This window comes from Trematomus bernacchii, unplaced genomic scaffold (assembly GCF_902827165.1).
Source record: "Trematomus bernacchii unplaced genomic scaffold, fTreBer1.1, whole genome shotgun sequence".
In the NCBI taxonomy this organism is placed as follows: domain Eukaryota; kingdom Metazoa; phylum Chordata; class Actinopteri; order Perciformes; family Nototheniidae; genus Trematomus; species Trematomus bernacchii.
Window position 1 is genome coordinate 15,217,169 of NW_022987720.1, and position 17,262 is coordinate 15,234,430.

General features: G+C 40.8%; 3 protein-coding genes across 4 annotated transcripts; 2 read left to right on the forward strand and 1 right to left on the reverse strand.

Annotated features, from left to right (window-relative positions):
• Nucleotides 1-267: 267 nt before the first annotated feature.
• Nucleotides 268-13,608, reverse strand: rundc3aa (RUN domain containing 3Aa). Of its 2 annotated transcripts, none has more exons than XM_034142929.1 (11): nucleotides 13,348-13,608; nucleotides 4,899-5,014; nucleotides 4,611-4,744; nucleotides 4,418-4,503; nucleotides 4,078-4,167; nucleotides 3,049-3,129; nucleotides 2,804-2,969; nucleotides 2,543-2,700; nucleotides 1,900-2,013; nucleotides 1,646-1,752; nucleotides 268-1,209 (listed from the first exon to the last, which is right to left on the reverse strand). In XM_034142929.1, the coding sequence occupies exons 1-11, from the start codon at nucleotides 13,452-13,454 to the stop codon at nucleotides 1,067-1,069; spliced, it is 1,302 nt and encodes a 433-aa protein (XP_033998820.1). In that variant the 5' UTR covers nucleotides 13,455-13,608; the 3' UTR covers nucleotides 268-1,066. The 2 variants fall into 2 exon arrangements, with proteins under 2 accessions (XP_033998820.1, XP_033998819.1); XM_034142928.1 differs by having other exon boundaries at nucleotides 4,887-5,014.
• Nucleotides 5,466-6,747, forward strand: zwi (zwilling). The gene has a single exon (XM_034142930.1). The coding sequence runs from the start codon at nucleotides 5,598-5,600 to the stop codon at nucleotides 5,844-5,846; it is 249 nt and encodes an 82-aa protein (XP_033998821.1). The 5' UTR covers nucleotides 5,466-5,597; the 3' UTR covers nucleotides 5,847-6,747.
• Nucleotides 13,609-14,065: 457 nt separating the features above from the next.
• On the forward strand, nucleotides 14,066-17,231 carry rnf113a (ring finger protein 113A). The gene is made up of 10 exons (XM_034143194.1): nucleotides 14,066-14,246; nucleotides 14,723-14,802; nucleotides 14,886-14,984; nucleotides 15,273-15,380; nucleotides 15,735-15,844; nucleotides 15,948-16,054; nucleotides 16,173-16,262; nucleotides 16,347-16,440; nucleotides 16,515-16,621; nucleotides 17,079-17,231. Exons 1-10 carry the CDS (start codon nucleotides 14,141-14,143, stop codon nucleotides 17,147-17,149), a joined length of 972 nt encoding a protein of 323 aa, XP_033999085.1. The 5' UTR covers nucleotides 14,066-14,140; the 3' UTR covers nucleotides 17,150-17,231.
• The last annotated feature ends 31 nt before the right edge of the window (nucleotides 17,232-17,262 follow it).

Below are 17,262 nucleotides of genomic sequence, written 5' to 3' on the forward strand. Positions count from 1 at the left end.
TCAATCTGTAGAACATATTTGTCCAGTGCAACCTTACTTTATGAGTACTTGTTTACCGATAAGATACATTATATTTTGTATTATTTGTAACCACAAGATGGAGCCAGAGCCATAGACTGTATATTTTTTTGAATCACTGCTTGATTGCTTCAGTATTACTTTTTGTTTCTCAGAAAGATTCAATAAAGATGCCTATAATAATACAAAATAACTAATTATGGCATCACCCTTTTTGATAACACAGTGCAATGTACACAGATACACACATAATGGAAAAAGGTTGTTTATTGCAACACAAACAAAACTGAAAATTACCCTTGGATGAGTAAAAGGAAAATACTGCACTTTAAAATAAAATCAGATAAATTAATATATGTGGTAGGCTATGATTAAATAAAGAGGTGCACAGATTGAAAGAGTGTTTATTACTTAAGCAGGAATGATATGCACGTCCAGGGACGGCTGACCCCAGATACCATTCAGTCACAAACTTTAAAACATACTTCTCAGTGCTATGTCTCTGTGAGGACAGATATATATAGATAATCTGTATTTCTTAAAATTATCCTCACTTCTCTATTTGCAAGTGGCTGCATCCAAAGAGCTTCAAGTGCTGTTTTGGTTACATTGTTGACAGATTGAGGCGCACAAACACACAGACAATGCCACAAAGGAAGAAAACGGATATTGAAATAAGGAGCAACATTGGAATACATTTAAAGGAAATTAATTGAAGCTTTGGAAAAAGGTCTGAAAGGATTTTGCAGAGAAATTGCATGATCGGGATTTACAGATAGTGGTTTTGCGAGAGTGTGAGACAGGAGTTGAGCGGATAAGGCGAGGTGAAGGGAAAGAACCAAAAGAGATGGATCCTTTTAGCTTCATGGTGATTTTACACTCATGTGTACAAAAATCCAAAGATGGTGTCATGACTTTCCCATGGAGCTATTGATGGTCTTGGTGCATTATGGGTTGGAGAAGGATTTTGGTCGGGTTTATGGTCATCGCAGCATCACCAGGCAGACAGGCTAGGGGTTGTATCTCTGTGGTCGATGGACTGCACCTCCTAGCTGGGAGTGAGTGCGGGGCTGGGCTCTGTGCTGATGTTCACCAAACACTCGCTGGACTTGAGGCTGGCCAGGGACTTGGAGCTCGGTAAAGAGGCCAGAGAGCCACACAAACCCAGCATGGAGGGAGTGTTGTCTTTCCCTACAGGGACAAAACAGAGAAAAATGCACAATAAAACTAAGCCTCTGATTGTGCATACTTCAAGCTGCCCACATGAAACACCATGAACAGCCATCAAGCCTGCCTTTGTACGGTGATGTATGTGCATGTGCATGGGTGGCTGCCTCTGAAAGGCTTTTATGCAGATGTGGAAGGAGCGCAAATATATTCCTACTCGAGCAGAAATGTTGCAACTCTACAACTGTGTTTTTTATACTGGAATACATAGTAAGTAAGTCAAATGTAGTTGTAATGTAGTTTGAGAAATACATACACAGACACACCTATATATACACACAAACCCAACTGAAATCGGTTTTAGATAGACAATTAAAAACTAAATATCTCACATTTGTAAATTGTTTCCAACTGTCAGATGAATGAATGTACAGCAGTAGCAGTAAAAAGGTAATTGTACCTGCTGAAGTCCAAGCAGCATCTCCATTCTGTCTCCCATCATTCCTCTGAGAGTCAGAGTTCAGACTCATTTCAGCAGAAAGCAGCTCCAAACTGTGGAAACTCCTCCTACATGGACAAAAACATAATCTCAGCCCAAATACCTGATGGTCTGTACATTGATTGCATCTATAAACATCCGCTTATGAATGCTATGTGTTTTATTTCCCAATAGGGGTCTTATATATTTAGATTAATGAACTGAAACCAGTTTACCTGCGGAAAAGCTTGACATCACCATGGTTGTTTGGGATTGTGGACCACTGGTTGACCAGCGGGATGGAAAGATCTTTAGCCAGATGGGAGGTATCACAGGGCATGAGGGCAGTGCTGCAGGACACACAGAGAGCAAATCATTCAGTTCAGAAGCAATAGCTTTCGTTTAGCAAGCAAATATGTATCTCAACGTCAAAGGTGGTGGCAATAAAAGAAAAACACACAAAAAAATAGCTAAGGCCTGTTTTTTCACAGTTTCCCAGAGCACCTTACATATCCTTTATCTACAAATAGACCAACTTCTTTCCTTTTATCAAGGACTGCAACTTGAAATCATGTGAAGTATTGCATTATTAACCAGCATAATCAAAAATCTGATCTGCGTTAACTTTCAGTTTCTTTTCATCTTCCTTATAGAACAATGAGTTGTGTCATTAAGTAGGTCACTAGTGTCATTACACATTTTCTATTGAGGAACATTTTTGCATAAAAATAACAACTGTTTTTAGTTGTATTGTTATTTAAAACTTCTTTTAAAACAAACAAATTAATGTAATGCAAACAGTGATGCGATCTGGAGCACATGTTTATATTTGGAGCTTGTTATTTAGGTAAATATGGTCGAAGTTTGTGTGTTTCTCACAGTTGTGCCTGCAGCTCCAGCACAACCGCCTCCAGCTCCTTCTTCTCCTGCTGGCTCTGCCCCGTCAGCTCCTCCACGTTGGCTCTCAGGTGCTTGTTCTCCGTCTCCACATTCTTCAGCTGAGACTCCCGCAGGCGCACCAGCTCCTCCAGGTAACCCTGCAACATGAAAATAAGGAGACGAGTTTGTGTGTGTCGAAGCACACAGTGGAAAATAACTATAAACAGCATTCATTTGGTTTTAACAGCTGTTGTTTCTCACCTTCTGGGCATAGACGATTTTAAACCTCTGCTCCATCTTGCGGCACTTGTTGCTCCAGCTCTCCTCGTCGGTCACCAGAGGGATGTAGGGATGCTCGGGGACGCTCTCCTCACTGTTGCTGCTGTCCACACTGTGACGGTCGTCCTCATCACTCAGGTAGTCGTAGCTACACAGCACAGAGGCAACAGTTATGCAAAACTGCACACAATGTGATGCATAAACTGGAGTTACTGGATCAATCTCACCTCTGAGTGAACTTCAGGTAAGGTGTGTAGTCGATAACAGCTGAGGATTTCCCATCCAGAGTCTCCCCCTTTAAGCAAAAACTGCACAGAAACAGGGACAAATCCTATTTAACAAACCTGAAGGGTGTATATTATCATTAAATATCAATGTTTTTAAATATAGAATGGAGCCACAGTTTGGTTTTATATGTATACAGTGCATGTACAATGTAAGATATAATAACCCATTTTAGTACCTCAGCCAAGGGGGATTTGGTTTGTTTGTTGGTTTGTCAGCAGGATTGTGGAAAAGCTACCGGCCCACTTTTCGTGAACATTAAAGTATATTCGAATCATAAGGTCATAAGATACATTCTTTTTTTTTTTCACTTAGGGAAACGCTCTGTGTGGAGGTCTGCACTCTGAAGTGAGCTTCTAGTAGTGCATAAATGTCAGACGTACTTTCCTTTACATAATTTAAACAGTAATATATTAAACATGAGAAAGTGCATACACATCATCAATGTATTATTCATGAATACATACTACCTACTAATACCTTAACAGTTACTAAATGTAGGTGTAGAAATGTGGTCAAAACATATTTCAAAAACAGTGAAATTATATTTATTTGATATATTTCTATAAAAAAATATATAAAAACATATGCTTTAACTTATTATTTCAGTATTATATGTTCAATTATACTCATAAAATAGAATATCCTTTACCCTAATGTATATTATATCTTGAAGACTCCTAACAATAATTCATTTATAGCTTTGTGAAGCACCTTGAGATGACGTTGTTTTTAAAGTGTGCTATATAAATCAAATGTATTATTATTATTACTATTATTATTAATTCCTAATTATTGGGTTGAAATGAATGGAACAGGCAAGAAAAGGTTCAAAGACTAACCTAATTTAGGATACTTATAATAGCTTTCAAATATAAGCCACCTAACTTTGTCAATTTAAAAGAGCCTGGTGTGTACCAGTTCATGTACTTTCATATTTAAAAATCAGAGTATGCAGTGTAGCTCTTTACCTGAAGTCAATGGCACTCAGTCCAATCAGCATGCCAGTCAGGACCTGCGCCTCTTCTCTCAGCATAATGGCTCCATCATCATAAAACCTCCTGTCAAGAGAAAGAGTGGTTTCATCCCAGAACTTTAGGATATAATAATGATAAAGCTGTGAAGCCTTTTATAGTTTTTGATGCTAAACATCTGTAGGAGCTGTGTACGTCCCTCAAAGAAATGTAGATATTTGAATTAAACTGATTATCATGAACAGCCATAACCACCATGAAGCAGGTGTCACTTCAAAATCCAAAATAAACAGAATGAGAAATGTATTGTTTGTCCTTTTAAATAATGGATTATGACCTGGTTGTTCTTGTGTCCCTCAGAGCAGTGGACACATATTCAGACAGACGTTTCTCCATCAGCGCCACCCGAATCCATGCCCGCCCCTGTAAGACAACATCAAAAGTGAGTAGGAACAGATGGCTTTCTGAGCGGCTCTGTCTTGCAATAACCCACACACATACACACACAGTTCTGCATAAAGTGTCCTTGCCTTAGCTCGTGATGTGCTGATGTTCTCTATGTTTTCGATGCTGGCGATGCAGTTGTTCTGCACCTTGCCGCACGCCAGCCGGATATACTCCCAGAAACTTCGCTGTCCATCTGAGCTGAACCAGCTTCCTGAACCTGATACAAGATCACAACACAGCAATGAATCACATCTGCTCTGAATACATGCATGCCCCACATGGTTTAACTATTTTCATGTTAATATACATTTGTCTCATGTTGGTTAGATTTTTCCATCCATTTCTGTGCCATATGTTACCTGCAGTGTTACCTTTGAAGCGGTGGCTGAGGATGTGCTCTAAAATGGCGGCAAAGTTAATAAACTCCTCGGAAGAGTCGTCTATGGGCTCCGCTGTGTACTTCTCTAGGAGAGTCTTTACAGAGAATCTGAAAAAGAAGCAGACAGAGAAAGAAGAATTAGAAAAACACAAGATGGAATGGAGAAAATATGCAAAATGAAGTGAAGGATTTGGACTTTCTGTTGGTTGTGCGCTGCACTAGCGGTTAAACTGCAGCCTTTTACTGTACCAGAGCAGACAAATGTACTACTGTATTTGAATCCTTCAACAATAGCGGTGAGGAGTTTTTTTTCTCTTTTCTTTTTTGGGAACCACGCCATCTTATTGCACTGAGGTCACCCCAATTGTCTTGTGTACTGCACAATGTACCCCTTCAGTGCTTTGGCAGTGTTATCATGAAAACAATACAATTAACCCCCTGTCTTTTCAGCCTTTGTGCACGCTGTGCTTCCAGGTCCCCTTGGGTCTTGTCTCTCTGAGGGACCGGCCAGCATCAAAGAATAATCCAATCCCCCCCCAATCTTTACATGGTGGTCTGATCTATTTAGGGCAGTCACAGCCACAGCTTAGGGTTTGTTTTTTACCCTGCTGCCACACAGGCAGTGGTGCAGCGTTCATGTTAGGAGCCAGCATTCAAGCACGGGCTCGGGCTGACTGCCACTGCTTCTACAATGGGCAATACTAGCATCACCGAGGGCAAGACTGCCATGGCAGTGGGAAGCACCTCCATAGCCAGGGGAAAGACTACTGTAGCCATGGGCAACTCCTCCGTCTTCAGGGGAGTGACCACCACCTCCATGGGAGACTCCACCATCCAAAGGCAAAAGACGACGGTGGCTCTGGGACGGGCCAGCTTCAGCCGGGGAACCACAACCACCTCCTTCCGCAAAGCCTTGATGTCCAAGCGCAAGAACACCTAAATGGACAGGACCCCTGAAGCCAGGGCCAAGACACCCAAAGCAGCCAAGCCGTCCAAAAAAGACTCTAACAATGAGTGGAAAACCACATTCTTGTCAAGCAAGACCTCCTTCACCAAAGGCAGGGTTTCAATCCTGAGGACTAAGTACGCCATCTCCTGGGGTAATTCCTCGATCTCCTGGAGCAGAACCACCGTAACTTTGGGCAACACCATTGTAGCGGTGGGCAAAACCTCGGTCACACGAGGGGAGAACACCAGCTCTCTCGCTACTCTGACCTTCACCCATGGGACCAAGTCTGTGTCAGTGATTAAAACCACCCTCATCAGGGGCAAAGAAACGCACAGCAACATCTACTGGAATTTTCACACATGATTCCGCCCCACAGTTTAAAACCCAAGGATATTTCTATCTGCTCAGTTTTAGCAGGTCAGTAGTAAAAGTCAATAAAAAAAGAGTTGCTATGCTTATGTTCAGTGTGTGACATCATCTGTTACCTGTTTGCACAAGGTGCATTTGTAAGAAAGTGCTAAGGGAGTAGCAGAACTAATGGGTTTGCAATCAAGAGTGAGATTTTCCAAAGCCACGCTGAGTGTGTTATGCAAATGTAACAGCAAGAGATGTTGTTGTATGGTGTGTCTACTTGGCAGGGAGGGAAAATGTGTAACAGTCGTGTGGGATGTATGTGGTGAAGCACAAGAGAGTGTGTGTGTTTTTCATCAGCACTGTTCTCCTGTACATTGTGCATGTACAGTCATCAACTTGTCAACATCTTTGGTACAAATGTAGTATTTTAACATTGGTTGTTAGCCTGCATTTCCATTACATAATTTTTCTCCAGAAAACACAGTTTTCAACTAGAAAAACTGTAATGTAACAATGCTCATAAAGTAACATGTTTAAACACTGCTTGGCTTGATTGTTTTGTAAATAGATTTGCGTTTTTGTGGGATATATTCTATAACCTAAATGACATAAATGTTAGAAATAAAAGACTCAAATGCTCTAATGAGTTGCAAACAGTTCAGCAAGGACACAAATGGGTAGTAAACAGCATCTAAAGGGACCACACCCATATTTTAAATGGAGGGACAACATCAAAAAGGAAGGGTGTAATTAAAGCCTCAGCTTCACTTGGAGAACATGGAACATATTCATCCTTTCTCTTGTCAAATCTGTAACCGTGCCACTGATTTCACATATGGTATATACAGCCGTACACAGAGGCTATGTCCTACAATCAGAGGCTATAGGGAACAATGGCTCAGAAGAAAGTGATGTCACCACAGATTGCCCCCGTTGCAACAATGTGTCCTTCAACCGTCCGGTGTCGTCGTGGAGATGGGACAATCACTCCACTGTCCCCGTCCCCCCAGATAGGCTGTGGCCACCTACGGCTGCCTCTGTCCATTCACAGGGACACATGGGTGGTATGTGGCCTTCCACAGCCCACGTCGATCATCTCAAGGAAGGCATTATGTGACACGGGGGTCGTGCTATCCACGCTTAGCATTCTGGTCTGCTCTGGACAGTAGCTGATGTTACTATTACCGCCGAGGGGCAGAGCGGGACGTGCTGCATGAGTGTGCGATGCTTTGCATCGAGTGAGCCCCAAAACCCGTCCTCGAATCTGGGTCAGGAAGACAAACCTCTCCTCAATGGGCAACACCAGCTTCACCGAGGGGAAGACGGCCTTAACCCTGGGCAACACCACCATAAAGAGGGGAAAGTCCAAGATTGCCATGGGGGGCTCCTCCATCAGCAGGGGCAAGAGCACAACATCCCTGGGCACCTCCACCATCACCAGCGGGAAGACCAAGATCGCACTGGGGGGTGCCTCCTTCAGCAGGGGCAGCACCACCACCTCTTTTCGGAAAGCCCTCTTCCCGAAGCGCAAGACTCTCTAGATGAAAGGGGAGCTCATTGTGGGGTGGGGGGACTGGCTCAAAATGTCACAAGAAAGAAGAAAGAAGTATCAGAGAGAACATTTGGACATCACTTCAGAATCTGCACGGGGTCTGTTCCAATTGAGAGGCAAAACTGGAATACATTTACTTTTGGACCTTTGACTTGTTTAGAGCTAAGCCGGATTTATCAAGGGAACAGGTCAGTGGCATCTAAATTCTGTCTCATGATGATATCTGCATAACAAAGTGGGATGTTAGGATGTTATGTGCTGTATTCCACCATGACCCAAAAGGTAAAAAAAAAAAAATCCACTTAGGTGATGCCAGTTTGCTAGTCAGCACAAATAGTGTGTGTTGGGGCAGAAATTCCCAATCATTGTCAATTGAAACTTCCCAAAGAGATATGTTCCTTTGAAATGACTTTGTCTTAAGGAATCCCATCACTAATGACATTTTGTTCGATATGATTAAGTCTAAGATTGTATTATTTATTACGTCTAAAACTTAGGATAAAGAGTGAAAAATATGGTCAAATCTGGTTATTTGTGCAGACTTCAAATCACAGAAAATTGTAAGAAATCAAGCAAATTCCTCATTATGCAGAGGGCCAAGCCCTTGGAAAACCACCAAGTGCTCCCATAAGTTACCCATGCCCAGTATAAGCCTGTCATAAATGGCTGCATGTGTGTTGATATAGTAACATTTTGAATCAGAATAGATGAAGGGTTAGGGTTAAAAACTGATAAGGCAGCAGCGTTATCTCAAGAGGAGCATTATAGCAACTTATTTTAAGTGAACTGAAGTCCTTTGATCTGAAGGGGAATTGCTGGCATTCCACAAATGCAAATGGATGGAGTGGAATAGCATAATGTTCTTGGTACGATTTGACACTGAAAAACAACTGCAGGGCCTTCTGACAAGCTTCTTTTGTGCCCCCTCTCACTCAGCCTGGGCTGCAGCCAAGCCCACTCTCAGCTCTGTTGAAATGCTCTGTTGTTCTCCTCTCTCAACCCCCTACTGTACTTTCACAAGTGTGTTTGATCAGTAGCACCACCTAAGATAACCAAAACTGCATTTATCAACAGTGAAAGCTAATCTAAACACATAAGGCTTCACATTAACTCTCTCAGATTCCTTTTTCTTTCCCCTGACTCCTTTCTCTTTCTCTCTCTTCCTCTTCCTGTCTCTCTCTTTAGTCTTGGCATAAGCAGCAGGATCAGATGACACAGGCAGACTCCTCACTGGCCGCAGCATTGTGTAACACCAGCCAGTGCTGTTGTTTATCGTCCTGGACTGTCGGGGGAGACGTCATGTACTGGATCTGCACAGACAGCCACAATAAAGAATGCTGTGCGCTTTGATAAATATTAAGACAAGAAATTAGAAAATATGGCCCAATAAAAATAGAAAAGACTTAAAAATGCAACTTCAGCAGGGTGTGTCTCTCTCTCACCGGCCCCGTCTGTGAATTGGCGTCCAAGCAAAGTGTTTCATGGTCAGAGGAGGTGAATAGGGATTAATGTGCAGGGAGGACAGTGAGGGCATTGGGCGGGGAAGTGATGAGAGTGTAAAGCAGGTGTTTGTGGGGTGAAATGAAGAATAACAGGGTGTCACAGAGAAATTGCTGGTGGGAGAGAAGGCTGATCCTATGCTGAGATTAAAAAAATGGTCATACCTACATATATTACTGCTGTAATTTCACATACTTGATGGTATAATAAATAGGAAATAGGGGAAGAATGCAAAAAAGGCTGCACATAATCTGAACTATAACACATTGTCATTCCAGACATGAAAAGAGTTGTTTTTATTGTTTCTTTCAAATTAAACTGAGAGGTGGAATGTGGCACTTTTTACTTTTGTTTGGAATTTGCACAAGACATTTTGTTTTCCTCTCAGGCCACGCCCCCAGAAGGGCTCAAACCTCAGCCAATATGCAGCACACCCTCCCTGTCCCTTTTGTTTACAGAGAGCAGCAAAGGGTTAACACCTTACATCAAACCTGTCAACTCTCACTCATCTTATCTATTTCTTATCTATTTCTTCTCAGGTTCCCCGTGTCCACGGCAACACTGCTCCTCCTGTCATGGACCACTTAGCCAGACACAAGCACAAAGCAGTACATTTGAAATATATCACAGACCAACAAGTCACCTTTAAACATATTGCCTTGTGATGTTAAACAATGTTTTGGCTCGGTTAAATAAACTATAGATGGATGGAAATTCCCAATGACTAAAGAGAAAGATTCAGCCCTGCCATGTTAACATAAACCTGTTGCTAGTGGCAACAGCAGAGACACTGCAGATCACAATGACACTGCTGTCACCATGGACATGATAAATATATCACAAGTCTTTCTAAAGCCATTAAGACAAAGCCCCTCTGATTTGTTCTGATGTGGTCAGGTATTAAACATTATTATAGCTAAAATCTTTAAGGTCAAAGTATAAAATGTAAGTATTGTTCTGGTGAAAGCATTTGGATAAACTCAAAAAGGCTTGAATATTCTGCTTAATAGACATTTTAAATGTGTACACCTGACCTTGTTATTCTAAATTTTAAATATTTTTGTGTGTTTAAGTCTCTGAAACTGTTCCCTGTGGTGATGCAAATGTTTGATCAGGTTTTCCTTTATTATACACAAATGTCTATTGCTGTGCATATGTGTTTTTAAGATGACACTTGTCAACACAAGGCACTGAAACATTGAGCAGATCTCTGTGCCTGGTGCTGGTGACCCACATTATGCCAGATCATGTGAATACACTTTCTTTTTCTGATATGCCAGTTTGTTTTTGTTATGACTTCCATTAACAGACAGACATGTGACATTTCTGTACCCTAGACCTAAGCATAAACAGACCCCTTTTCTGAAGTTCCACAAAAAGACATATAACTATATCCAACGACTTGTTGGGAAATGTTAATCTCTGTGTGTGCCGATGGTATTTTAAACGTGTATGATGTGACACTGAGGGAAAAGAGGTCAGACTTTATATATACACAAACAATTATAAGGGGAAAATAAAGGCTTGGCCTGCACTAATCTAGCACTAACGTCAGCTCAGTTACTGTGGCCAGGCAGCAGTTAAAGCTGTGAAGGTAAATGTGTCTCAGCAGCAGCACAGAGCCTGGATCCTGTATCCTGCACCAACAAGACGCCCAGTCTGCTTTAATGCACAGCTACTGCTGATTCAGGATCTCTCTCCTAAGAAATCGTACAAACAACCTTTGACTACTTGAATCATCTCTGACCAGAATGGCATCAAGAAGAAAAACATTTTTCAGGTCAGGAAGTACATGAAAGATGCAGATGCAGCGACACAGACACGCCTGGAAGAAGAAGCCCTCCAACTGAACCTAATCAATGTCATGTAGTTCATTAGAAGATGGAAAGAAAATGTAGTAAGCATTACTGATGGAAAGCTGTTTAAGATTTATTTACGTCTTGTCTTGTGTGTTTGTCTTTAAAAAGCCTAAATTATTAAACTGGTCTTAGTAGGGTCAGGCCAACCTGAAAACAACAATGTTTTTGTTCTCTTGCTAAACTTTCTCTGTTTTGTGAGTCAATTGTGATACTTTTCTTTCTTTCTGCAGGCATGCTATGTGTTTCATTGTGTGTTTAGCTTTACTGTACCTGTCACTAAAATGCAGACAGGGCCTTGGATAGAAAGGTACTGGAATAAAAACGCTTGATTGTTTGTCTATTTAAGTGTCTGGACTTTGTCTTTTTTAGTTTGTCACTATGTACATTCACTGTATATAAGAGACAACAAAACAGAATGGAGGTAAGAGTGAGGTGTGGATGCATGATGTCATTTTGGCTCCACGCCTGCAAATTCTACACAAGTAATTAGGTTCCAGTCTGACTAGAGTCAAGATGCAAATCAACACCCATTTCGATGCAATAATACATTTGATAAGAGCATTATAAAAGGTATAAAAGTAAAAATGTAATTCCTACAAGGCTCTTGTGATATCACAAAACATTCAAATACTATTAAACATAATTATAGACAGACAGTTGTTTTGGTTGGCCAAAACTAGCTGTATGAAGACATTCCCTCAGGCTCTATGAAGATAAATATTTTTCACACACTTTATAGACGAATAACAGTAACACAAATTAGTTTTGTAGCAATATGAATTAAAGACAGTACTTTATAAAACACTGAGACAATAATAAGAAGCTTTTCATGACTACAGTTTATTTGTAGTTCACTTATCTGACATCAAAAGGGATATATTGAAAACAACAGCTACTCAGTATCCCTTTTGAGAATAATATAACTTAGATTTAAATTGTTGGAATATCAATGCAAAACATTGATGTATGTATGCGTTTTGTACTAAAACACAGAAAACAATAAAAGATAATTACTAATAATATATCATTGAGTCCATCAGACACTATTTAGTTCATAGAAAGGATATTCTTTGAAATACTACAATACATTTTAAGCAAACTTTTCTCTATGAGACGTCACACAGGCTTCAGATCCTGGGGTTTTCTATCTGAGAGGTCACAAAATGACACAAATGTAATAAAGAGATAAGAATGAAACACTTATATTAATGTTACACGAAATAAACCAAATGTTTTTAGAATTGTTTTTTTGGTAAGTGCTTTTACATTTTAAGTGAGTATTGGGTACATTATTCATGTCCTCATGGCTCATGAACATTTCTACATTTTAAGGAAGGTCAAAAAAGGATAGAAACTACTGACTTAGATCATCCCTCAGTATGATACACAACAGATTACTTAAAATGTCAATCATAAAAAGGAAAAACATGACACCAGTGTGGATGAATCCTCGTCACTGGCAGAGCAACATTTAAACACTAAATCAGAGGGATGTAATTTACATGAGCAACTGAACCTCTCATCAGGTGAGTTAAAGGACCTCTCAGCTCTCTGGTGCACATGAGTGTACATCCCTAAACTTTCTGATCGCTGTATGAGACCGTGATTCTATGACTGCACATCACATCCATAAGCACGCACTGTACTGTGTAGGCTGATGGCTGGTGATGGGGGAGGAGTCCTTGCTCTGCTCCCAATGCCCTTGTCCCATTCAGACACACAACCTCACTGTGATGGAGGAGGAAACCTGCTATGAGGTCTGGTGTTACAGACAATATTAACCCACTAGTCTCATTGTTTATCATTTACAGCTGTATCGATCAGTACAAACAGGAATCAAGCAGGTGTATCAACCTGTTAAACAAAGGTTTAAAAGAGATCCTGCATAAATGCCACATCAAAATATGAAATTTGGAGGAATAATACAACAAAGTGCATCCAGGAAAATGCAAAGCAACACATTCAACATGAAATGAATACTGTTGGTCTACAAAAAGTGTGTGCAATGGCGGGGTATGTGAAGGTGAACATGCACCTGCCTCCGTTTCCTCCTTGGCACTTCTAGAAATATGTCCATTTGCCTGCATTACTGTTCATCTAAATTAGGTCCCAGAAAAAAATGTACATCCCCCACTGTGGAGACATATTAAAAGAAGAAGAATATGGTAGCATGCAAGGACTGGCTCTTGCAGATTATGCTGTAAATAGAGGGTGTCGTGATGTATACCTGCAAACAGTGATGAGGTTTTTCCGCTCCAAACCGACGCTCCGAGCAGACGCCTTTTTCGATGTCAGACCCATAGCCATTGCTGTGTGAATGCAGCCCGACTCCATCCAGCGGCGGCCCCGGGGCCTCTTCGGGATCCGTGCCCAGGCCAGGACCCCTCTCTCCGCGGGCCCAGTGTCCTACAAACACCCGCTGTCCTTTGCGGGGAGCCACGGATGCTGCAGCTGGAGGAGGAAGACGGGAGAGCGACGAGCAACGTGAAGGGAGAGGTGATCAAATGTACCAATTCCGGTCAAAACTTTCAAAATAAAATCGGCCTCAGGTTCTACTGTGCTGATTGTCATTGTGATACCTTTATTCCTATCTCTATTTCCGGTTGTATTCAGCGAGTGTCACGCACTTGGCACAGATGAGGAAAATGATGCCTTCAAGTACTTTTTGTACTTGTGGTGAATGTTTTCCCATTCTATTGTGCATTATGTGTGTTTCATTCAAGCAAAAGCTACACAAAAACAAGTATTAAGATTTTTTATTTTTTTTAAACAGGCTATATGAGAATGGAGTCGATTTTCAAGACGGTGTGCGTTCTTTGACAACAGAACAGTACATTTAGACTACATTTTGTTTAATGTATTCGTATTTTTTTTAAAGCTTTTGGGTTTAGAATAAATATATTATGACTAGTTAGTAATTATCCTCCTTACCAGCAGAAGGCCACTGTCCAAAGGATCCGAGACACCAGAGGGCGCTGTGGTCACGGAGGTTATTTATTTATGTAGGCAGTGAAGGGAAGATGGCGGAGTCTGAAGAGCCAAAAGCGGGTCCTTGCTCTTTTCTCTTCAAAAAATCTACCAAGAAGTTCTCCGGGCGAAAAAGAAAAGCGAGCGACAGCGACAAAGGTATTAATTCATCAATAAGATAGTTTGAGAGTTTTTTTTAGGATGCAAATCTCGTGTTTTAATTTCGCTTTGGCTTTGTGAACCATTCTGAAATGTAAACACGTTAGCTCAACGTTAAATGGCGAGATGTTTTGTGTGAAGGCATTCCTGTCTTTGATAATAAAACTTACATTTACCTGGAAAGAGACAAACTATTCGAAAGATGGGAGCAACCCTGCACACTGCGGGAAGTTTGGGAACATTTTGTAGCTTTAAAAAACAGTTTTTCATTTGAGCTGCGTTCACGCTTCCTCGGAATCTTTAGGATTATGACATGTTTGCACCGAATGCGTTTTGCGGCTTGATAGCTGAATAATACAGACATTGGCAGAGATGTATTCACAAGATTAACCTAAGTTAAGTTACCAATCCCAAACTGTGAAAATGCCCCAGCTACTTGAACAACAAAAGTTTAACTAAACGAAACTTTGTTTCAGATGGCAGCAGTGATGAGGACAAGTGCTCTGTCGTCAGAAGGGGAAAGAAAGACACTCGAGTCAATCCCATGATTCAAAAGGTACAATCATAATAACAGTAATCATATATTATTTTAATATATTTTGAGTTTAATAACCTAGCCCTGGTCTTTTCCCTCTCTAGTCAAAGAAGGTGGAGAAAGATAAAGAATCGTCCAGTGAAAATGAAGAAGAAAAAGAAACAAAGAAGATCACTGTTGCATACAAGTCCACACGGTCAGCAGTGAGTTGAGACTTTTGTTCTTAATGTATTTTGTATTAGAAGCAGTAACCATAAAGTGAAGGAGAAGCATATTTCTCCTGTAAAAACCATTGTTACAGTGCCAATGAGCAAGGATAGTAACCTCCTAGCTGCTGCAGTGGAGCAACAGCCTTGTTCTCCATCTCCATCCATGTGTGTCTGTGCTCTGATTGTTTTTCTGCATTCACTGTCTGGTGTTGTGAAGCCACAATCTGTTCATGCAGGCATCTTTCTCACGCTTTGCTTTTCTCCCGATCTCCCCCAAAAAAGAAACCAGAGGGACCTGATGACAGGGGTGCAACTGCTACTTATGAGATGGACACAGAGAAGGACAACGACGCTCAGGCGATCTTTGAGAGGAGTCAGAAAATCCAGGAGGTACAGAACATTACATGATGTTGTTCTTCATGGCACAATTAAGCAAGAAGCTACCATTTTATATAAATAACATAAACATAAACAATGTTTTTTCTTTTTTAAATATACAGTTTTGGGCATAGTGTGAAAAAATATGGCTCAATTGATTTTAAAATGATGTATACTTGCACCTCATTCCACTCAATAATGTAATGGGTTCTTCCTTGGCCTAAGCTACACCTTTCCAACACTTTTCATGAAAATGTTGGCACGTTGACAGTTTCATGTAATCCTGCAGACAAAACATAATCAATTTATTAGATGTAGTAATGAAGTTTCCTATTAACCGAGCAATCCTTTTTTCTCCTTCAACAGGAGCTAGAAGGCAAAGAAGACGATAAAATCTACCGCGGTATTAACAATTACCAAAAATTCATCAAGCCGAAAGATACCACCATGGGCAACGCCTCCTCTGGAATGGTCAGGTGAGAACTATGGCGAGACATATTAAGCACAAGCTTTCAAAATAAACGCTTCATCTGTCAATGCTAAAATGTAGTATTAGTGATACATATATTTTATCAACAGGAAAGGACCAATCCGAGCCCCTGACCACCTGAGAGCCACAGTACGGTGGGACTACCAGCCGGACATCTGCAAAGACTATAAGGAGACGGGGTTCTGTGGCTTTGGAGGTGTGTACGAGTGTTGTACCATTTTAAAATATCGAAGTCGTCTGTTGAATAATCGTAACTCTTTAACATCAAGATCATTCACTTTAGTGTTCTTCATCTTCTCCTCTCCTGATATCAGACAGCTGCAAGTTCCTCCACGACAGATCGGACTACAAACATGGCTGGCAGATTGAGCGGGAACTGGAAGAGGGCAGATATGGAGCAAACGGTAAGTTCAGGAACAGGATATCATGAGGGTTTTTTTTTTGTGCCTGCATCAGCCTTTCCTGAACAACGCTGTGCTTTCATTTAGATGAGGAGAACTACGAAGTGAGCAGTGATGATGAAGATTTGCCCTTTAAGTGCTTCATCTGCAGGGAGTCCTTCAAAAATCCCATCATCACGAAGTGAGTTCTTCTCCCGTTTCCTCTTCACTGTTCACCACCAGTTGCAGTGAGTTAACCATTTGAATGTCTCCCAGGTGTAAGCACTACTTCTGTGAGACCTGTGCTCTTATGCATTACCGCAAGTCCAAGCGTTGCTATGTGTGCAACACTCAAACCAACGGTGTCTTCAACCCTGCTAAGGGTAAGTCGGGCTTTACAGAATGTCTTTTTTTAACACTTGAAGATGTCTGTCATATTTAATGACATCATTACCACAAAAAATATTGTTTTGTTATATCAATGTAATTTATGGTTAGATTTCGGATAGACCAAATGGTCAATACAGCTACGTGCCCCATTGTTGTGTTAAGCAAACGGGAGAATATATATATTTTGTTTACTGCAGTGACATTTTTGTTTTTTAAAGCTAAATCTTCAACACAAATTAATCGAAACGGAACATTTTGTTGGATAAAAATTGTGAATTTTGACATATCTTTTTTTACTGTGTGTCTTTACAAGGCTCTATAGTTATTAAGAAAGGTTTTGATTTCACAAGCCAAGGCAATTCTTTACAGCCGCCACTGAAATCAACTTTTACAAATATTACAATATTAGTGTAACGTAATCTTAAAACTATTATTTTCCTGTTATTTCAGAGTTGATGTCCAAGATGGAGAAACGCAAAGCCGCAGAAGACCAGCCGCCACCATCAGATGAGGAGGATTAGCAGCATCTGAACCTTTTCAACCCTCCCCTTATGTGTTTGTCCGTGTACATTTGGAATAAAATTACTTTTTCTTTTTAGACAATAAGCTGCTTCACTGTGTGATACCATCAAAT